At 49.3% G+C, this 22252-nt stretch overlaps 1 protein-coding gene across 3 annotated transcripts; it reads right to left on the minus strand.

The window, feature by feature from the left end:
- Positions 1 to 3052: 3052 nt before the first annotated feature.
- MAPK13 (mitogen-activated protein kinase 13) lies at positions 3053 to 21220 on the minus strand. Of its 3 annotated transcripts, none has more exons than XM_031042880.2 (12): positions 20298 to 21220; positions 16335 to 16464; positions 15699 to 15757; positions 14499 to 14607; positions 13462 to 13491; positions 13017 to 13064; positions 12005 to 12119; positions 11603 to 11674; positions 11035 to 11114; positions 10499 to 10577; positions 9171 to 9347; positions 3053 to 5945 (listed from the first exon to the last, which is right to left on the minus strand). In XM_031042880.2, exons 1-12 carry the CDS (start codon positions 20414 to 20416, stop codon positions 5809 to 5811), a joined length of 1155 nt encoding a protein of 384 aa, XP_030898740.1. In that variant the 5' UTR covers positions 20417 to 21220; the 3' UTR covers positions 3053 to 5808. The 3 variants fall into 3 exon arrangements, with proteins under 3 accessions (XP_030898740.1, XP_030898741.1, XP_005142232.1); XM_031042881.2 differs by having other exon boundaries at positions 9171 to 9344; positions 20298 to 20603; XM_005142175.3 differs by lacking the exon at positions 3053 to 5945 and adding an exon at positions 8135 to 8433 and having other exon boundaries at positions 20298 to 20603.
- Between the last annotated feature and the right edge of the window lie 1032 nt (positions 21221 to 22252).

Consider the following 22252-nt stretch of genomic DNA (forward strand, 5'->3'; position numbering starts at 1 on the left):
CGGTGCCGCTTCTCCCCCTTCACCCCCTCCCCGGGCTGCGCCGCTCTCGGTGCCGTGCGGAGGCAAAGGGGGGGCCGCGCAGGGGACACCCGCACAAGATGGAGGCGGCGGCCGTGGCGGTGGCGGTGGCAGCGTAGCCCGGCCGAGCGGTGCGGGAAGGCAGCGGGGGAGGGGGCTGCCGCGCTTCGCTCCCCCCCGCGGGCAGGGACCGCCCGCCCCTCCCTGGTCCCTTCCCACCCCCGGGCCGCACGGCGCGGAGGCCCCCGGGGGGCTGCGGGGGTTGGCGGGGGTCCCTCAGCGCTGGCCGCATGGGGGGGGGGGGGGCGCTACCTCCGTGCCAGGCGGAGAGGAGCCGGTATGGGCCCGGCTTGGGGTGGAGGTGTGCCCCCTTCCTCGGGGTTGGGGGTTGCTCTGGATCCCTTCCTAACCGGAGCTCCTAAGGGAGCACCGGGGCCAGCGGAGCTGGGCAGCCTGAGGCCCTGCTCGGTGGGGTGTCCGCATCCCGCACCCGCTTTTTGCCACGTCCAGCCTAGGCAGGAGAGCCCAACCCTCGCAGCCTCATCTTCACCGCCTTTAGCCCAAGCAAGCACCCTCAAACAAATGAGGGGAATAAGAGGAGTCCGTGTTTATTTTGTAGTGTGATCCTTGAGGTCCAGCTGGCTTCCTGAGGTGTGACAAAGTGGAAGGATAACAAGAGAGGGACCAAGAGGAAGCAGCAAGGCTGAAATCCTGTTTGCAGCTAAGTGGTGAGGTAGGAGCTGCAGAGGCTCCTACACTTACTTTTTATAGAGCACAGCACATACTCGGGCAGATGTATGCTCCACCTCCCACTCGTATCGTGCAGAGCGTTGCATAATCTGAATTCATAGAATTAACAGAAATGGGGGAAAAATGCTATTTTCCTTCATTCCCATCCAACTATAAATTATTTTGTCTCTTAACCTATGTTAGGTGTGGAATCTGAGAGCAGCCAAGTCTGTTGGGAAGTACATGGGGTGGACCAGGGCTTGTTGAAGTCTTAAAAGCATGAGAAAACACATTACTGCTGAGCAGCCTTACATGTCAACCTCCAAGTATTCCTTTTGTGTGTACCTTTAAAGAATCTACTGTTACCATATCAGAGCGCCAGAAAGAATAGATTCTGTTCTGGTCCTGCATGAAAAATAAACTATCAAAGATTTAAAGCGCCAGAAGTCTCACTGATTTATGAAGGTCTTTATCTAACCCAGGAGAACACTACAACAGCATTGTCAGTATATATTCTGTAGCTGTTTCTGCTTCCAAGTTGGGAAGCCAGTTAACCTGTACATTAAATCGTTTCAATAAGTGAATCACTACCTCACTTGCCTTCTTCATGCAACAACTTGATTTTAGCTGTATTTGATTCCATTTTCCCCAGCACTTTTGGTGTCTTTTTGTTTTAAATATGATGAGCTTTTGCAAACTTGTAATTCTGAAGCTTCATCCTCTTGTTGGAGTTGAACTGGAACTGACTAGTTACAGTCACATTTAGGTTCCCTCTTGCAAAGATGTGTTCATGCCAAGGATGCGAAGAGCCCTGCTGGGTTCAGGAGCATGATTCACGCACAGTGCAATCCACAGATACCTCTGAAGGCTGGGGGGCACGTGTGACAACATCAAAACAAGTTATCCATCATGTAGGCTTATCATAGAACAATGGGACTAATGTTTTACTTGAAAAAAACCAACCCACCACCATTCTGAGCTGATTGTGATTTGAATTCTTAGATCCCAGAGGCACAACTCAACTCAGTTCCTTGCTACTCTCCCAGTTTTAAAAGGGTTCACTTTCAAACCCAACAATTTCAAATGAAATCAGCCTGATAGGACATGACAGGAAGCTGGTGCTGGGCATCGCCTACGCATGGTGAGCTCTGGAACCACGGGGGCTCAAACAGAGCTGGGCACCTTCAATCATACTCCAATTGTCCTCATCTTTATTGAGATGTATAAAACAGACTTCAAAAGGGGAGAAAATTATTTGGAATTGAGAACTATCCTTTTTTGACTGATGATTTTAAGCCTCATCAATGAGCGCTGCTGTTGCCTCTGCTTCAGGTGTTTGTTCTGGGTTTTAATTCAGAATAGTTGAAATCAATGCAATTGCTAAAAAGGCCTTATGCTCATGAACAGTTGAAAGTGGTTTCTCTGAGAGATTTGCCTTGGCTACTGGATTTGCAAGTGCTCAGCTGCACTTTCTGGGTGATTGTGGAGCATCAGAGGTGACACAAACACCACCTCCTCAGTGATGTTCTTTTTAATCTTAACATGCAAATCCCAGTTTTCAAACCTTCAGGTAGAGTTCTGAAGAGGGAGCTGAAATGATGATTGATGGTGGGAGAGTTTTTGTTTTTTCAACCAAACTTGGCTAAAAGGAGTGAATTCACTTCCACTTAACAGGAAATCAATGAGGGTTGAAGATCTATACTAACCTTACAGCATTATTTAATAGAGCACAATCTAATAAGAGAGTTATCAATCAGCCTAAGTGCTGACTGAATGGGTTGTGAAGCAGCACTGCCTGAACCTTGCATTAAAAGCTTATAAACCCATGTGCTTGGGAATGGCCTTTTAGAGAGAAATTGGGCAAAACAGCCCATAAACCACATTCACCTGGAAACTCGTAACATCTTCAGAATGTTGAATTCCATTTTAAAGGTCCTTTCCCACCTAAATGATTCTTTGGTAACTGCAGTTAGTGCAGTGTGTTCACCAGTTTTGGGGATCAATTATACTGGCTATTCTGCTCTATTGTTCAGTTTTTCACCTCCATTGCAGAGCTGCTCCAGCCCTCGAAGCAGCTCCATGGCCTCCTCTGGCCTTGCTCCAACAGCTCCACATCACTGCTGCTGCCCCAGAGCTGGATCAGGGCTGCAGGGGGGGGGTCTCCCCAGAGCACAGCAGAGGGGCAGGATCCCCTTCCTGCGCTGCTGCTCATGCTCCGGGGTGCAGCCCAGCACATGGGGGGGGGGGGGGGGGGGGGGAGGTGTGGTTCTGGTCTGTGAGCATGAGGAGCTTCTCTACACCCAGCACTGCACCCCAAGTCCTTCTCCTCAGGCTGCTCCATCCAGTCTCCCCCAGCCTGAGTTTGCGCTTGGGACTGCCCCAACCCAGGGGCAGCAGCTTGTGCTTGATGAGCTCCATGAGGTTCACATGGTCCCACCTCTCCAGCCTGTCCAGGCCCCTCTGGATCCCATCCCATCCCTTCCCTCCAGCATGTTGACTGCACTACACAGCTCAGTGGCATCTCAGACTTGCTGAGTTCCCAACCTCTGGGGATATCTCACTAGAGTTCTCAGCTGTGCTCATTATTTTCTAGGTTTTTCTGCTCTTCCATTATCAGACACCTCAAACCTGGAAATTGTTCAGTCTGCACCTAGAATGTGGAAAGGTTCAACAGGAAATGAGATTCTCAGATGTTTTTACAGAATCAGAGAATCAGCCAGGTTGGAAAAGACCTTTAAGATATCAAGCCCAACCATTTCCCACAGGGCAAGTGTACAGTTTCCTAAGAGGCTGGAGATAGTTTCACAACTCCACACCAAAGGGTTTCTGGATGGTGCCTAAAACGTTGTAAATATTGTATCCCTTAAAAACAATCCTGGTCATTTTGTGGTATCTCTTAAGAAAGGAAAAATAAAGTAATAGTAATCATTGCTTCATCTGCTTTTTCTTTCCCACTTGCATCTGGAAGTTCCTAATAAATCCATCCCACAAAACTGCAACTTCACAGACCTAACTAGCTGTCAACAAGTCTTACACGGAAGGATTGGTTATAGTAAAGGCTTCACTTTGCAAGTAAAACTAAAGCTGAGATAATAAAGTCAGAAATAAATGTAGGAAAACCAAGTAAACAGTATTTCAAGATAAACACCTGTACATTAGGTGAGACAAACATTCCGTCCATCTCCATGTTTATCACACATCCTTCATACATACAGGAAACTTAATTCTGGCCAGCCTCATTTATGGAATTCTGAATGTTTGCTTAATGGTTGAATGAGTTTTATCACTCACTTTTGTATTTTTAAGCATGTAAACTATGCAAGTGGGGAAAAAACATACCAAAAGTATGGAGGTCAGGCAGCTGCACAAGAGAATTTCTTCTTTGCCTAATGGGGTCTGTCAGGAGCTCCCCGTTTCTTGTGTGGAGTTTGCACTATTTGACTCACCAGTTGGGTTGAGTTGAATCTCCTTCCATGAAACATGAGCAGGATTTTTGTGTCCCTTTTCAATAGCTCCTTCCTCTTGACTGCAGTGAGTTGTCAGATGCTGCAGGAGCCCTGGGAAGGTTGGTCTCCACAGAGAGACACTCCTTCCACTCCAACCTGCTCCATTTCCTGCCATCTATTCCGAGTTCCTGCCCAGTGCATACCACACACCCAAGCACCAGCTCCCTGCATTTGTCAGGAAACTGGGAATTGCAGCTGAATGGTTTGGCTCTTGGACAGTGTGCTGTCACTACATGGGGCTGGTGGGGGAATGATGAAACCCACACACTGGCTGTTGGGCTTTGCTCTGGAGGTTTCAGCAGGAACTCTCAAAAGAGAAAACCTGCTGAGAAACCCAGTCCCTGAAGCACAGGGTGTTTGCTGGAAGGGTACTCAGCAGGACTGCTGCTGAGGAGACTTCACAGCCCTGAAGCAACAGGGACTTGTATTTGCTTTTGCTAACAGCAAAACCTCCATAGACTCACAGGCTGGTTTGGGTTGTAAAGGACATTAAGATCATTTAGTTCCAACCCCCACATAGCCCACTAGGTTGTGTTCACCCTTGTCCTTCTCACACGCATTCAGATCAAAAGCCCCACTACTTCTTTATCTAGCAGACAGACAATTCCCCTTTGGAACACATTATTACTGAAAACTACAGAGGCTCCTTTTCAACTACCAGTAGACTGCTCAGTACATTCACTTATCACAGAGATGTTTTCTCCCTCAGTATCATGACAGAGCACCAGCCAACTCCAGACCTCTTCAGGACTGCCCATCCCCTTTTGAAGAGGGGCAATATGATGAAGAAAGCAACCCTAAATTCCCATTTAAAGCAGTTCATGAGCTCTGTCTGAACAGGTTCTTTCCCATAACAGATGACTTTCTGAAAGCAAGCTCTGTACTCCTAAAGCCTCCATAGATTTGCTCAATTTCCTCCACAAGAGTGAGCTTTTACAACTCTTCCCTGCCTCTCTGTGTTGCGTGGAGTCAGGCCTGACCCATGTCCTGAGACACCTCCCCGAGCATTCACACACAGAGAGCTGGATGACAACCCACCCCTGCTGCCCACCTTCACCAGGGCACAGGCACCTCAATGCCTGCAGCTCTCCAGATGTCTGTGGCAGCAGCAGCGAGCTCCTCTCTGACCTTTGTTAAAAATTACATGGAGGCCACAGCAGCCAAGGTGGGTGCCAGGTTCAAGAGGACATTTAACTGCTGCTTGACCAGTGCAGCTCAAACTTCCCCCTTCCACTGCCCAAGGCTGGATAAGGATGATGCCTTATGCTCATCAAGCTGGGGTTCTTCAAGAGCAAGTGAGCAGGACAGCACCGCATGTCCCCAGCCCACCTTTTGAGGGCTTTGTACCCAACTCACTGCATTTCAAGAGAATGGTGGGAACATCGCCACGGTTCTGTGCTTGCTGGCCCCAGGGGGAGAGCAAGGCAAATGGCTTGTGCATGGCCCAGAGAGATAGGGGTCAAGAGAAGCAGCATCACATCAGCACAGAACATCTGTGCAGCTGCAGCAGGATAACATCAGCACCCTCGTATCAAACCACTGCAGTCACTGGGGGTTACCCGAGTATGTGAGCTGCTGCAGAGAGATGCAACATCACCTTGTCTGGTTCCCGATGGAGATGAGAACTCAGAAAGTTCTGGTACTGCTGGAGTTTTCCCTTCATTGAGGTCTGGGCAGCAAACCTGGATATTGCTTAAGGCAAAGAAGAAAATGAGTTACCAAAAGTTGTCCCAGCTAACCCAAACCAGAATGACTCAACAGCTACAGAAGGGGTGGAGAGCTGGGAACTACTGCCTGTATGACTGAGTTCATGTGCTTCTCAACTACTAGTTATCTCTCACACAGAAAAGACACTTGTCTCTTGGCACATGTCCCTTGGAATAGACTCTGGAATGACTGGCTGAACCTGACTGACTGTAATAGGGAAGAAGATGCCGACTAAGAAGATATTAATGCTGCAATCCAAAAGTATTATCACAACTAGTAGCTGTACCTGCCTAGCACTGCAGTCAAGACACAGCAGTGACGTGGTTGCAGAATAAGCCACAGAAGTGCACATGGAGTGTATTTCAGAAGGACTACTGAGATGTATGGTTGTACAAGATCATCAGCTCTGGGGTCCCCAACCCAAGAAGGATGAGCTGCTGCGAGGGCTGGAGCAGCTCTGCTCTGGAGCCAGGCTGAGGGAGCTGGGCTGGGGCAGCCTGGACAAGAGAAGGCTCCTGAAGGGGAGACCTGAGAGCAGCTCCAGTGCCTAAAGGGGCTGCAGGAAAGCTGGAGAGGGGCTTGGGACAAGGGCCTGGAGGGACAAGACAAGGGGAATAGCTTGAACCTGCCCGAGGGGAGACTGAGCTGAGCTCTGAGGCAGAAGCTGTTCCCTGGGAGGGTGCTGAGGCGCTGGCACAGGGTGCCCAGAGAAGCTGTGGCTGCCCCATCCCTGGCAGTGCTCAAGGCCAGGTTGGACACAGGGGCTTGGAGCAGCTGCTCCAGTGGAAGGGGTCCCTGCCCGTGGCAGGGGTTGGAGCTGGAGGAGCTTTGAGGTCCCTTCCAACACAAACCATTCCGTGACTCTGATTCTCTTTGCAGAGAGAACATGCTTTTACATTTGAATGACTTTAGCGTACAGCCAAAAGAGGGAACAAACTGGCCCTGGAGGGAGGAACCAGAGGACTGTCTGGTTTGTCTGTGTTCAGAAAACCACCTCCCTCTGGTTGTCTGAACACATTTCCAAAGCAATTCAATCCAGTCAAGCTGTCTGGATCTTCTCACATCATCCTACAAGTTTTCTGGTCCCCATCCAGGAGAAGAACCAGAGGTGGTTGTGTTGTTTTTCACCCCGTACAAAGCTCTGTACCTACTGAAGGCAGAGCAGGTTTGTATGCAGCGGGCTGAAGCTCTTATTCACAAGGATGTGTTCTAGCCTGTGGGGGGTTTTGTGAGATATTCTGTTTAATGAGTTTACCTTAGATGCAATTTATAATGATGCCAGCCTGATCCGATACCAAGAAACTAAGGTATCTGAAGTTTCCTGTGCTCACCAAGTTGAATTATTGTGTTCCCCTTTCTAATGCTTGATTGTTCATGCAACATACTTCCCTGCTTTTTTTCTCTCTAATAAATGAGCTGAGCTCTACCCCTGACAACTGACTGTTTTCCAAATGACCACGTGAAATGTCTCTTCCTACTGATGAACAGGCAGCTGTTAAAGGAGGATCCCTGCTTTAACTGATCCCATAGAGCAGAAGGAATGAGAATATAAGGGGTCATGTCACCAGCCCTTCCAAGAGATACAGGCAGGGTGACCCCAGGGAGGGGGTGCTCAGCAAGAGATAAGGGTGGTGAAGAGAGAACCGTTGGGGAAAGCAGACTGAGCAGAACCCAGCTCTTTGGGGTACCCGATTCTGCCAGGGGACCTTGAGCTCCCAGGATGCATTTGCAGCTGGCAATAAGGAGACAGCACTGATCAGGGAATGGAATAAGCAGAACAAAGGAAGAGAAGGCAGTGGAGGAGGAAGCACAGGGAGCTGTTACAGCAAGTTTGGAGTTGCTCTGAACACAGATCCCTCCCATGATGGACTGGGTTCTCACAGTATCCTGCAGCCGACACCATCCCAGCAGCATCACTGTGCTGGGTGCTGTGGGACTGCTCAGGGACAGGGAATGCTCCAACAGTTAGATCTTCTTGTGCTGAATTTCACTATTTCTGATTATTTTGCTTGGGACTCACTTCCCAGACAGTATTCTCTTTTCCTTGACCTTATCCATAATTAATGTACTAAAAGCTGTGCTTGGAAAGATGAATGAGAACGGAGCTCTCAAGTGGGCAAACATGAAAAAAATGAATAAAAAATATAAAGAAACACCAGGTAAAATTCTCCCAATTGAAGTTGCAATGAGAATATATTTATCTTTTGTGTTGAAAACTGCTTGAGGTGCTTCCCCCTTTAGTAGAACAAAGTCCAGTGCTCACAGCATGGTGTCATACTTGCGCTGGCACAGAGAGCAGTCCCACAGGCCAAACGTTGGCAACCAGCACAACAGCGTGGAATAAACCTGATCCATGATCCAGAAGCAAATCTCAGCCACAGCCATAGCAGTCGCTATAACGACATCCCACTCCGCTTCTTTGAGTCCTTCCGTGCAATGGGACTGAAGGACAAGATCTCCTTGTAAATATGCTCTTGAAAAACAGAACAAAAGAACCAGGAAGGTGTGATATTAGAGGACACAAATGAAAGTGTGAGTGTTCTCAGTGCAGAGAGGAGGTGTTCAGTGGGAAGGTTATAACAAGAGGTTAGGGAAGTTGGAAGAGAGAGACAAAGCAGAGAGAGACAAAAGTTTGCCTGAAGAGCTGGAGGAACCTTTGCTGAATGTATAAAAGCAGAGCACGGCAAGGGAGCTGTGTGCTGCCATCATCAATCTATGCTTTACCCAGCGTAGAATCATAGAATGGCTAAAGTGAGGCAGGACCTTAAGGCTCCTCCAGCTCCAACCCCTGCCACGGGCAGGGACCCCTTCCACTGGAGCAGCTGCCCCAAGCCCCTGTGTCCAACCTGGCCTTGAGCACTGCCAGGGATGGGGCAGCCACAGCTTCTCTGGGCACCCTGTGCCAGCGCCTCAGCACCCTCACAGGGAACAGCTTCTGCCTAAGAGCTCAGCTCAGGCTCCCCTCGGGCAGGTTCAAGCCATTCCCCTTGGCCTGTCCCTACATCCCTTGTCCCAAGCCCCTCTCCAGCTTTCCTGTAGCCCCTTTAGGCACTGGAGCTGCTCTCAGGTCTCCCCTTCAGGAGCCTTCTCTTGTCCAGGCTGCCCCAGCCCAGCTCTCTCAGCCTGGCTCTATAGCTGGTATACAGGAAAAAGACAGGGGTAGGGAAGTCCCATGCTAAACAGGAGCTTCAAAGAAAATAAACTTCTTACTTCTCCACTCATCTATGGAAAGCTTTTCGTGTTCCAGAGAATCATCGTAAGACTCTTGTGCTTCTGTCTCCTCCTCGACATCTCGGAACTGGTCAAAATAGGGGTGAGCCAATGCTTCCGTGGCTGTCACGCGCTTCTCCACGTCCAGCTGCAACATCTTGTCAAGCAGGTCCACTGCTGTAGAAGACAGGAATAGGGCTAAGCAAGGTGTTGGTGGAGAACAAGAATCCTATGCTGGGACAGGTGCTCCCAGCATTACATTTCCAGACCTAAAGAGATTCTTCAACCTGACCAGGGGAGTGTGGAGCTCCCATAGGAGGGGATGCAAAGCCTCAGGGAGCTCTTACTAACAGAGCTGGAGATGTAAATGGTGCAGAAATATCCAATTAATCTTGAACAAGTCTTGCTGCACAGATGGGGCTGAAAGAACGTAAGAAGTCAACAACTTCAAGATAGTTTTCAGTTTTAGTCATTCACTTTGGTCCCTACAACTCCAAGCACTCTTAACATGAGTAATCCATACAGAAATCTATGCATCTCTGGTAAACATGAAGGCAGGAAATGCAGATACCCTCTAGTCTGTCAGCCCTACCCCCCCTTGGTTTTAACACCTTAATACTTTCAGATCTTAAAACAGTTTTGCTCGCTCTTGCCTCTCATCTGCTCAGGAAAAATGTTCCTTGCAGGAGATCGGTTTTTGCCCTGAAAATTGCACTTCTTGGATGAACAGATCCAGGTTTTCAACAGTTGAGAGTTAAAAGAAATAACAGTTTATCAAAACTATGATGCCTTTGATGTGGAGCTGGGAAATAACAATGAACAAAGAAGAGGTGGTTTGTTTATCTGAACACTACTGATCACATAGCCCCTGCTTGGCTGCAAGCAACAACTTCTGGGAAACAATATTGGCCAAAATTTATCCCAACTCTCCTACCAAATGGAGCTGATAATGCAACTGTCCTAATCCTACAACTTGCATCCCATAACCTCAACATACTGTTCAATCCGGCACCAGCTCTCTTCTGGCTTGTTGATATGAGTCAGAAGTTTCACTCTTCCTCAAATGCTGTGTTACAGGCTGTGTCATTTTAAAATTAAAGAAGTAAATAGCTAAGAACAGCAGAACATTGCCATGTTAACACCAGTAAAGAGTCGTTTTGCCTTTAATTCCTACTTATGTGCCCAGGGGCACCAACCCGCAAGGGAGGAAGTATGAGGAAACTGTGAGAAGAAGTAATAAGCATTGTTGTTGACTGGAATTGGCTGCAGTGGCCAAGCTGCCCCCTTCCAGCAGTGAGAACTCCTGAGAAACCCTGGAGATGACTTACCCTGAGGATTGGCTTTGGGGAAAAGCACAGACAAATCCTTCTTGGGGATTTTAGGGAGGGACTTGATGTAGCTCTTGGCCTGAAAGATGTGAGGAGCAGATGTGAGGAGGTGTGAAATACAGCTCTGGGGACTCAGGGCTCAGCTGAGCAAAGGCGACTGAAGAGAACAGCAAGTCACCCCAGACCCACATTTGAGTCACCAGTTTGCATGGAATCATTTTAATCAATTGAGATACAGAAACATTTCTGCTTTAAGGGCCAAACTGGAGAACAGAGGAGGTCGGTAGTTTGCTGGGGCATCAGGGGCCTCACTCGGGTATCCCTGCAATCCACACCAGTCCCCAGTGCAATGCCAAACCCATCAGATGTTCCACTAACAAAAAGAAGCATCTTCCTTGTCCTGGGGAATGAGACTGCTGCCACTCACTCCTTGGTGGTGGTGGACAAGCAGCCCCTCTCCCATATCAAAGCTGTAGCCAAGGTAACCCCTCTTCACCACACACAGCAAGACTCAAACCCACAGGGACCCTCCTTACCGCTTTGTCCTCCAGCTTCTCCACAAAGTCTTCTCCTGGATGCCCCGTTACCTTCAGGATCTGAGTCAGTTGATCCAGGTCTGGCAGCTGTGTTAAAGATCACCCAGATGGGGGGGGGAGCCCTGGACACCCCCAGCAGCTCAGCCTGGGTGCTGCAGAGCCACAGGGCCTGGGGGAGCTGGGAATAGGTTACGATACAAACCCAGCAGAGCCACATGAGCAGAGACTGACGGGATCGACAAAACCAGCTCAAGGGCTTTGTTCTTGGAATGCCATTTTCAGCAACAGATGATATTGCTGGCACAACTCTGCTGGGGGTGCGCCGTGGGCCTGGGGGATATATGAGGTTTTGGGGATGGAGCTATGGCTATGTGAGGTAGACTGACATAGAGCACACATAGCCAGCACAGAGGTGTGTTTCTAAGGCCCCCTCCCATTCTCTCCATTTCCCTGCAATTACCTCTTGGTAAACTAGACTGACTCCTGCTTTTCTCATTCATAAGAGCCCCTTCACACACCCCAAGAACTATTAGTCCCCCCCGGGAGAAGGTTTAACTTGAAAGGATACAGTCTTTTCCTTTAAACAGCGTTTTCCCAGTCAGCATTTCTGCCATGATACAGCCAATAGACCAGATATCCACTGTTCAGAGAGCAAAACAGATAAAACCAGGAGAGTAAAAAGGAGCCATGATTACTGGGCTGTTGCTTTGTTGCTTGCAGCAGGCACCAGTTTAAATGTCACTCCCATTTTCCACCCTCCCCTGTTGTTTCTATGCTGCTAAAATCTCTGCTTTCATCACTTCCTGCAGGCACAAGCTCTGGGAGTTGTGCAACAGCTTTTGAGACTCGCTCTGCTTTAGGGAACACCGATGATAAAGAGGGAAAACATCTGGAGGATTATATGAGATGTGACCCAGGTGTGGTCCAGGGATCCCTGGGCTTGTCACCAGGCAGTCACGCTGCTGCTCACCTGTCTGGTTGTAATGCATCCAGTTCAGAATGACTTCTGGGGCTCTGTACCAGCGTGTAACCACATAGCCGGTCATTTCAGCATCAGCGTGTCTGGCCAAGCCAAAATCCAAGATCTGCAGTTCACCAAAGGAAAAGGGAGAAGGAAAGGCAGAAAAATCCTACAGGCAAGCAAGAATCTACTTCCAAAAGGAAACAAAACAGATCCAATCCGATAATAAGGAAGCTCCAACTACAGCACAGCCACCCACAGGACAGTTCAAAGAACTAACAGGTTCATCTTAATTCCCTTGGGAATTGCAAGCTGGCTGCAAAATCAGCTGCGTGAAGACCCTGCCAAAAGGATCAGTGCTTGAGCTACCTGAAAAGACATTACTTTTCTTGAAGCTTAAGTTTTAACTCTATGAGCTTTATTTAATTGAGCTGTTTCATAGCCTGGCAGCTCACAGGCCACCACCACTCACCCTTTCCTACCAAAACACCTTGAAGCTGACTGGAAATGGCCTCTCCCTCAATACTAGAAATGAATATCCCTTGACCCAACCTCTCCAGCCATGCCCTGTAATACATGTTGCAGAGGAGAGGTGCCAGAGCACTGCACCACTGAGCTGCAAGGAAACTCCTCCAAGCAATACTGAAAATAGCTTTGTGTGGAATCACAACCACCACGTCAATGAGAACCAAAGGGCAACCGTGGCTGACTACAGTTATCCTTCAGGAATAATACACCTAACACAAGTATTGCTCAGCAGTATTGAATTTACTTAGGAAGTCATTAGGAACTGCCAAGAAGCAGGAATTATGACAACAGGATGTTCATTCCAAGTCTTGGGCCCTGATTCAGCAAGTTACATCAGCAGGTAAGTATTTCCCACTGCCTGCAACCGCTGAGTAATGCAACGCCTTGAACCGGGTCTCTGAAGGAAAGAGGAAACATGACAGTGCCAAATTCCTGCTGGCAGAGCAGTTCCTCCACAATCTGATGTTCTACAAAGTGGTGCTTTTCCACCTACCTTCAGCTGACAGTCTTCGTTCACAGCCAGGTTGCCTGGCTTCAGGTCCTACAACAGACAAGAGTGGAGTCATGAGGATGTCTGGAGTTGCAACTCAGCCAAACCTCTGCTTGCTTTTGACAGGGTCCTATAACATCCCAACTCCAGTGTCTGCACAGCAAAGCCACTGTGCTGCTATGCTGTACAGCTTTACATTACTGATTGCTTTTCTGAAATAGTTTCAATTCAAAAAGCATCATAAAACTTTGCTCATCAGAAAATACAGCGTTTCCTCAAAAGCTGCACAAATGATCAAATCCAAACAGATACAGGGTACAGGAGGAGAAAGACCTTAGAGCACAGAAGGCTCTTAGTGGAATGGTGTTTAGGAATCTATTTACTTTACAACCAAGCTGTGTTTCTCCTAAACAGACAAAAAGCCGAGGAAAGGCACACATGAACTCACCCTGTGTATGATGCCAGCTGAATGGATATACTGCAAGAAAAAGAGAAGCCACAATGTGATCGCCAGCAGACAAGACTTTCTGGTCTTCAGCAGAGAAACGAGAGCTACAAACAAGAACTTGCTGAGAACATGACTGCAGCAGGCTGCAGGTCCCCAGGGCAGCAGGTCCTGCACTGAAGCCTCTGCACTCAACTTCTGCCATGGTATTGCTGCTCTAAAGAGGAGGTGTGGAGCAGCAGAGGAGAGATGGAGCAATAGCTCTTTAGCACAAGCATACCAATAGCCTCAAACTATCAAACAAAGGCATCAGGATTACAGGGAGGAGCACAGGCAGCAGATGACAGGAAAACTTTGTTATTTTGGGTGTTAAACTATGTGGGGAAAAAAATACTCTAATTGTCCAGTCACAAAACCTGACTACGTGGGCTTTGTCATACCAATTAAATCTTCAGTGTGTTCTTCCCCCCTCTATAAACTTCAGGTAACAGTGATCTGTGGAAAGGTGTTACTAAGATGAACTCATTAGTGCCTGTAAGTTCCTGCTCTGACTCCAGGTGAGGGATGTTCCACTGTCTCCACACCCCAGGTTTGACTGCTCTCAGCTCTCAAAGCTGGCGACAGCAACAAATTCCTTCCTTATTCTATTGAACAGAAAATCATTCCCTCCGTCTGCTCCCTGAGAGCCTCTGTAAGGAGTTCAGCAGAGGCTCCTGCTGCTGCTGCCAGCCTCTTTCTACACAGTTTTGATAAGGGTTTTGGCTAGTCAACCAACAGCACAACTGCTGTCATGGTAAAACCAGTTGCCAGGGTTTAGGACTGATGCTTGCTTCAATAGCCAACTGACTGATGTGAACAAGCAGTTGCTTTATTGATGTGGGCCAGAAAAAGAGCTGTTCAACAGCAAATACCTCAGGGGATGCCATGAACCCCCCCCAAATCTTCCAACTAGTGTTGGAAGGGGGTTTAGTTATGGTCACCCCAGAGGTGACATGTAGAGGAGACACAGGGAGTCACTAAACTCCTCCAGTCCCACCTACCTTTAGCCCTTTCAGCATTTGGTAGACCAGGTACTGGATCTTTTCATCACTGAATTCATGTCCCATGATCTTTTGTAAGTCTGTCCGCATGTATGGCATCACCAGGTAGCTAAAAGGCAGTAAGACAAGGCCCTGAGTCTAGAAGAAAAACACAGGGAACCAGACTAGCCTTGTTCTCTCTCACTTGGGCTTCTTGGCAGGTTTTTTGGCTATGTAAGTTACTGTAACTCAGTTGAGCTGCTGTGACAGTGCTGCTGGGTGATTAGCACAGCCTGCAGTGATGCTGGGAGTTCAACCTGATCCAAAAATTGCTCTCTCTCCTCCCCTTAAATCAGGTATCTGACATCAAATAAGGTCAAGGATGTTTCAGACTCCAAGGATCCTGAATTAGTTTACTTTAGACACCAAGTGATGTCAGTTCCAGATAGCCTTACACTATCCAGGAACTGAAACATCTTGTGCAGCTTTAAAGAGTCTTGCAAAGTCTCTGTGTTTGCTTCCAAATTTATCTTGGTAACGTTCTGCAGTCCTGCATTGGAAGACAACATCAGGCTTCCTCTGGTCTTTGGCCTGCATGCTGAGACTGCTCATTAGCTGGTAATCTTCCAGCAGGAACTGCTCTGAGAACCTTCAAACACTTCTCCTGCAGGCTGCTAAACACCCAAACCCAGGCACATGCTGCTCGTGCCCAAAGATGGGAAAGGGAAAACTCATCCAGCCTGAGCAGCAACTGAGAGAAATGCCAAAAGAAAAAGAATAGAATAGCCAGCACTGGGATGAAAAGAAAGCCAGATCTTTAAAATGCTGTTTAATTACTGAGAGGGCCTGATGAACAATTCTTGTCCCATTCTGAGCACAGCTTCTTAGCTCAGCAGTCCCACCGGCAGCATGTTAGCATGGATCATGATGCCTGTGATATGCCATGGAATGTAAAGCTACTTTGTTAGACACCTTGGTCTATCTGCACTGTGTTATTCCAGCTGCAAGCATGGCATGGGGTCTGTTTGTGTATCCTGGGTGGTTTAACCACAGGAACTGACTTGTGCTTTTGTTTCTCCTTGTTTTTTGGGGATGGCTGGCTTTAGTCTGGCCCCTTTTCAACCCCATCTATGGGACTGCACCTCAACCTGATCTGTTACGCTGCTGCTAAGTCATAGGCATCAGCAAGGGCTGAGTTAGATAGAGCAAATATTAACTTACAAGTCCTGAAAGCCCTGGTAGGAGGCAGCAGAGGTGAAGACATCAAGAAGCCCAATGACCTGATGGAGAAGAGAAGTAGTCCACATTTAAACCTGGAAAGCATTTGCTGAGCACGTGTGGACTCAGGCAGCAGCTCTCCATTGGCACACGCACGTGGGTGAGCACCAGGGACTCCACCTGAGGAATCTGAGGACTGCTCACTATGCTGTGCAGCTGCTTTTCCTCTTACTAATACACGGGAGCACCCATTACACATCTGCTTCAGCCTGGTGCATCTGGGCACAGCAGGCAGGTAGCAGTTAAACCCTCAGACTGACCACATGTGCCAAGTGTCAGGACCTCTCAATTAAAATAAAGGTGATGCCACCAGAAAGGACTCTCCCACATGGCAAGAACCCCTCCCTGTTTCAGCAGAAATGGAAAGAAATCATAGCATCAGGGAATGGGTTGTGTTGGAAGGGACCTTAAAGCTCATCCAGCCCCAGCCCCTGCCACAGGCAGGGACCCCTTCCACTGGAGCAGCTGCTCCAAGCCCCTGTGTCCAACCTGGCCTTGAGCACTGCCAGGGATGGGGCAGCCACAGCTTCTCTGGGCACCCTGTGCCAGCGCCTCAGCACCCTCGTAGTGAGTACTTACATTCTCATGTTGCATGTGCTTCAACAGCATGAGCTCTCTGTATGCTCTCTTGGCAAAGATCTCTGATTGGAACGGGCGGCAGAGCTTCTTGATAGCCACCTTCTCCCCTGTCTTCTTGTCTATGGCTGAACTGTGGCAGACAAATAAAAACCAGTTCTGACATCAGCAATATTTTGTGATACCAAAAGTCTTCTGCTAAGGAAGAACTAATTCTGGAGCTCACTGAAGAGCAAAGAAAGGCCTCTTGAGAAACCCAGAGGAGCTCTGCACAGGCAGGCATTGCCCTGTATAATTTGGGCAGCAGCCCATGCACTTTGGAGATCTAGGTGGGACACCAAACAAAGCCTCAGTGGCCATGAACCTGCAGAAACAAGCTGGAACTAACAGAGCTGTGAGAAGAGGGAAACACAAATAGGTAAAGGTCAGAACTAGTTCTGACCCTTCCCTTTCCCTAACACAGGGAGATAAGGGAACAAAGCAATTCCTGCTTTGCCATCTGCTTGGAGGTTGTTGTCTTTTAAGGTACGTCAGCTGCCTTTGCTGTGCTCTGGAGCAAAGACAGTGGCTGTCACACACTGAAAATACAGGCTGTTGGAGTGAATTCTCCCACATTTGGGATCTTGGATGCTATACGTATGCTTCTGTGTACAGCAGGTCTGGCTGAAAGTGAGAGGCTTCTATAAAGCAAATGAAAACACAGCACAGCAGCTGTCATTGGAGATATGACGTGTTATTCCCTCTGGTCACATGTGCTATTTGTGGCTGGACAGGGTGATCCTGTGATGCCTCCTCTGCTTCTGGAGGCTCTTGGGTTGCAAGGGAGGCTCTGGGTCTCACGAGACATGAAGTAGGAGACAGTCCTCAGTCAGAGAGAGCTGTAATCTGGCATCTCAGTGGTGTTTTCCAGAGGGATCTTGGTGCTTCAGACCTTCCTCAACCCCTCCAGGAGGCAAAGAGATGCAGTAAGGGTTTTCCCTGCCAAATTGCACTGTGTGTTTCAGGGCAGTCCCCACTGCTTTGTAAATCCTGGTCTCCATGGGAAGTGGGAGGGCTGAACATCAGCATGCTCAGTCCCACAGCACAGGGTAACCAAGCCAACATGAGTGCTGGCATTAGCCCTTTGCACGTGTCCTCCAGCCTTGCACAGGCATCTTCCCCACCTCCTCTGCAGGGACTCATGGTTCATGCTGCCACAGTCCCCGGCTGTCAGGCTCCAGCCGCTGCTCCTTCCTTGAGGCTCTCAGAGGGGCAGCTACCACAAAACTGAATCAATTATCACTGTGTCCTCCAGGGCCATCATTCAGAGGGAAAGACATCATAAATCAACAGGGAAATGCTGTTTATAACATCACAAACAGTTCATTTTGTTGGGTTTAGGGGTAATGGCATTAGGAGAGGTGGGAACATCCCACTCTGTGTGGCTTTCCCTATGGTTCAACACTGCAGAGGGGTTATCAGCTCCTTGCTGCACATCTTGGAAGTCTCTTGCACAGCTTTTTCTGACTGCCAGCCACAGAAGATGAGTTGTGCTGCCTCCAACATCAGCCTGGGCTATCAACGGCTCCCATCAACCACCCTCATATCAGGGCAACCTCCCATCTCTTTGTCCCTCCCAGTTGTTCAAAGTTGTGCATGATGAGACCAAAAAGCATCCTTTGGGAGTGTTTCATGGCAATTTCAGTGCACTCAATGCATTCAGTGCACTCAATGCATTCAGTGCATTCAGCTAGGAAAGGCAAAGGGAGAGGCAGGAACAGCTACACAAGGCAGCTTCAGCACTGAAGATCCCAGTGATGAGTTGTCTCCGCTTCAGGACTTGAGCAGGCAGAGAGGACAGCACAAAGGTTTCCAAGGAGCCAGGGAAGGAAGCAGAAGGGACTTGGACCAAAGAGTCAAACAGGTTCAGGTTTAGGGCAGGTTTTCTGATTGGATGGTGCATGTTTTCACTTGCCTTCCCCGGAGCAGCCAAGCTGCCAGTGCAGGAGAGTCTGCAATGCAGCCCCCAACCCAGCACTGACTACACTGCTTTAACCCTTACCATAAGGCATAGCCAAAATCAATTCAGGTGATGCAGCCAGGACTGGCTGGCAGAGATGGGCAAGACCAGCACCGAGTGGTCAGAACCACAGAATCACAGCCTGGTTTGTGTTGGAAGGGACCTTAAAGCTCCTCCAGTTCCAGCCCCTGCCACGGGCAGGGACCCCTTCCACTGGAGCAGCTGCTCCAAGCCCCTGTGTCCAACCTGGCCTTGAGCACTGCCAGGGATGGGGCAGCCACAGCTTCTCTGGGCACCCTGTGCCAGCGCCTCAGCACCCTCCCAGGGAACAGCTTCTGCCTTAGATCCAACCTGGACGTCCCCTGTTTCAGTCTGAACCCATCACCCCTTGTAGCTATGAGGAGTCCCTCCCTACATCCTTGTAGAAAAATCTTCTTCCACCACTTACATTCAACTGGAAACTAAATCACTACAGATTTCGGCACAATTCATGAGGGAATTAACCCGTTTTCTGGTTTTTTCTAACTTAGTTTCTCAGCTGATCAACGAGGTATTAAAACCAGCAGCTCCAAAGAACGCTGGGACCAGAAAACTTCCCAGCAATTCCCAGCAGAGGACAGCAAACTCTAAAACTCCAAAGGCTTCCCCCTCGGCTTTGGGAAGGAATCCTCCCTGCTGAGCATTGCCCATGGATGCTGCGACCACCACCCCGGACCCGGGGCTGGTTCAGCACCCACTGCTCACTTCCCCGAAGCCTCAGAGCAGCCGAGACTCACAGGGACCAGTACAAGATGTGTCTTGTTGATGTTTGGTTTTCTCTGGTGTGCAAAGAGACTTTGGAAGGATTTCTCTTTCCCTTTTATGTCCTATTCTCTTTTAGTCTTCCTTCTTTCCTCTGTGATAAAAATCACAAATTACTGTGCAAATATTAAAAAAAAATAGTAAAAGATAGGTTTAGGCTTGCCTGGTTTTGAAAGATTCATTTAAGCATCTCAGAAGCTTAAATGAACCTTAAAAGCAAAAGGGGGAAAGGAAGCAGCGGGTAGCTGGGGGATAAGGACAGAGTCTGGGCCCCAGGGTGTCAGGATTAGAGTCTTTGCCCCACACCTAAACAGAGGACACGCCTGCTTATATAGCTCAGTGTGTTATGAATCAAGTACTCTGCTGAGGTCTTGGCGCTGGAGTGCCTCAGATTTAACCTTTCAGAAGGCCACTGTAAAGCAGGCAAGGTCTGACTTGTGCTGCTCTCACTACAGGTGCCTTTGCCCAACTGATTCATTAACAGCAGTTGTACTACTCTCTTGTAGGCTGGGCATCATCACCAGCTGGGAAGGAAGTCCCAGTCTGCTCCTGATGCTGGTTTTGAGTAATTCCTATTTCAGTTTTTCTAGCTGGAAGCTGAATCAAGGTGGATGTCATATTGTCCAGCTCCCTTTCCAGGCAGCCCAGCATAGAATCATAGAATGGAATCACAGAATCAACTAGGTTGGAAAAGTCCAACCATTACCCCAGGACCGTCAATATCACCAGTAAACATCAGCTGCCTTGAGCTGAGTAGCAAGGTCATGCCACAGCACCCCTGTTCCAGACAGCCAGGTATTTTCCCCTGGTTGTCTGACACAAGTCTCAATGGAAGCTCCAAAGCTGCCTGATCCCCAGTGCCAATGGGACACCACAAGGTGCCTCCCTGTCCCCAGCAGCCCTGCCTTGGTCCTCAAGCTGCTAAGGACACCCACCGAGGTGACTCCTTTGCCCACCCGGGTGACCACTGGAGGAAGCATCTCAGTTCTCTCAAGCAACCAGGTCTCCAAGCCTCTGCCTGCACTGGAGTGGGAGGCAAACTGCCTTCATCACACATGCAAATGTCCTTCCCTAATGGAGGGGTGCCCAGAAGCACCTCCTCGCTTCCCCTTGGTGTGACCCTTCAACACCCTGAGCTCACCCCATGCGGGCAGGGCCCCACTCACCACACTGAGCCGTAGGCTCCAGACCCCAGCGGGTGGAGGGACGTGTATCTCCTGGGCAGCTCCCAGAGGGTTTTGTTCACCTCCTGTCTGTAGAATCCTCTTCTCCTTGTGATGTTCATCGCCCGGCGGGTGTGGGACTGCCACCCCCCCAGAGTACTGCTGTACGGGAGGGCTTCTGGGGTGAGAGCAGGACCGTGACACCTCCTGTGCTGCTCAGAGAGGCTTTAGTGAGTTTCCTCCTGCGTTTTCAGCTGTAGTGAGCGTGCAGGGACATGTCTCTGGGCCCTCCCTCCGCCTCCACATCGGGGAGGTGAGGCATCAGGCTTCACGACACGCCTCGGTCCCTGCAGGTGCCTCTGGGCTCTGCTCCGGGAGCCCCGGCACCAGCAGCTCGTCCTCTGTGCTGCCACCGGGCCACCAGCCCAGCAATATCTTCGGGGGAGAGGGTCTCGTGAAATCCTGGCTCTGATGAGTAAGGGCTGGTGGAGCCGGGGAATCCGGGGAGAAGCCACAGCGCCTCGTCAGACAAGCAGGAACATTCTTCCTTCCAGCTCGTGATGAAGGCTACCAAGGTGATACGGCTGCAGAACAGCGAGGAGGGGATAACCGTTTTCCATCTTCCATCCTTTCCACCTTCATTGCGGCGACTGCAGTGAGCAGGTCCAGGATCGGCTGCGAGACGGGTTCATCCCAAGATCTGCTCATGCCCCAGGCTTTGCCGGGTCTTGTTCTATCTCCTCCAGCAGAATGAACCCCTTCTCGGGCAGCACAGTGCTCAAGTTCACTGCTGCACCCACCAGGACCAGGCCAGCAAACCCAGCCCATAGGAAAGTCCATTCCTGGTGAGCACAGAACAGCCTGACATTTCCCTGCAGCTTCAGGAGGCTCCGGTGGGGCTCCCGCACAGGAGGTAGGTGCATCCTACACACTTCCCAGAGGAAGTGACTAAGCTGTGCCTTACCAAGCCAGCCCGACTGCTTCCAGAGTGCTTTGCCACCCTCACCCCAGCCCTGCCTGTAGCCTGTGTGCCTTCTATCCATGACACCCACAAAGGTGGCCCTGCTCCAAGTGCATCCGCATGGCAGGACCAGAGCCAAGCTACCTGATAAATGGTAATTATGGGGAAAAAAACAAACCATGAGGGGTTCGGAAAAATTAATTTTACCTCCTTACAGCAACCACTGCAGTAATGTATCAACCCTCACCTCTTCAAACAGCCACAGCAAGGTTCTACAAACCACCATCAAGGTGCTATGGCACTGTTTTATCCTTGCTTATGCAAATACATGTAAATAAACCACAGCTGTAGCAACAGCACAGTCAGGAAACTAACCTACAGCAGGCTTGGTGCTATAAATATACCTGTGAGCAAGAGGTGTTACAGCAAACTCCCTGGACTTAAGCAAACATGTAACTTGGTTGTTACTTTATGAACACAGCTCTTGCTCACCTACACATGCACACACAGGTCATCATGAACAGTTAAGGAGTTCTAAATATCTAGGGCATGTCTGGGCTGTAGAAAGATGAATAAATTCAAGTGACTGATCCAAACTGAATAGGAACCTTGAGTTAAGTGATTTGATTTTGTACAAGGAGTTTATTTCCCCAGTCCAATTCTCACTGATTTTAGTGGAGTTTTTTGCTAACCAGGTTAGATGATCTTGAAGTCCTTTCCAACCCTAACCATTCTGATTCTATGTTGTAGCTGAGCACATCCTGGAATTGTCTATCTTGGGTACTTCGGGTTTCTGTCAGGTCCTGCTGGGGCTCTTCCCCTCCTCTCCTCTCGAGGTTTGCACCAAGGCAAGCAGGGGGTGAAGCAAGCGAGTGGGCAGCTCCCACACAGCCGAGAGAACACCCCACACTGTTCTTGTACTCACTGTGACTGCTGCTGGGGAGCACGTGTGTGGTGGGTATCTGACCTGGATCAACAGGAACCACCTCAGCAGATA

The sequence above is a fragment of the Melopsittacus undulatus genome, chromosome 16 (genome assembly GCF_012275295.1).
Source record: "Melopsittacus undulatus isolate bMelUnd1 chromosome 16, bMelUnd1.mat.Z, whole genome shotgun sequence".
Classification (NCBI taxonomy): domain Eukaryota; kingdom Metazoa; phylum Chordata; class Aves; order Psittaciformes; family Psittaculidae; genus Melopsittacus; species Melopsittacus undulatus.

Bases quoted from the DNA above. Each gene is read 5' to 3' on its own strand.
- MAPK13 (XM_031042880.2), bottom strand. From the start codon at position 20,416: ATGAACATCACAAGGAGAAGAGGATTCTACAGACAGGAGGTGAACAAA. The intron at 15,758-16,334 runs GTAAGTACTCAC...CTTCTCCATCAG, and splicing joins AGCACATGCAACATGAGAAT to GTCATTGGGCTTCTTGATGT. The intron at 12,120-13,016 runs GTAGGTGGAAAA...GGTGAACTGCAG, and splicing joins ACGAAGACTGTCAGCTGAAG to ATCTTGGATTTTGGCTTGGC.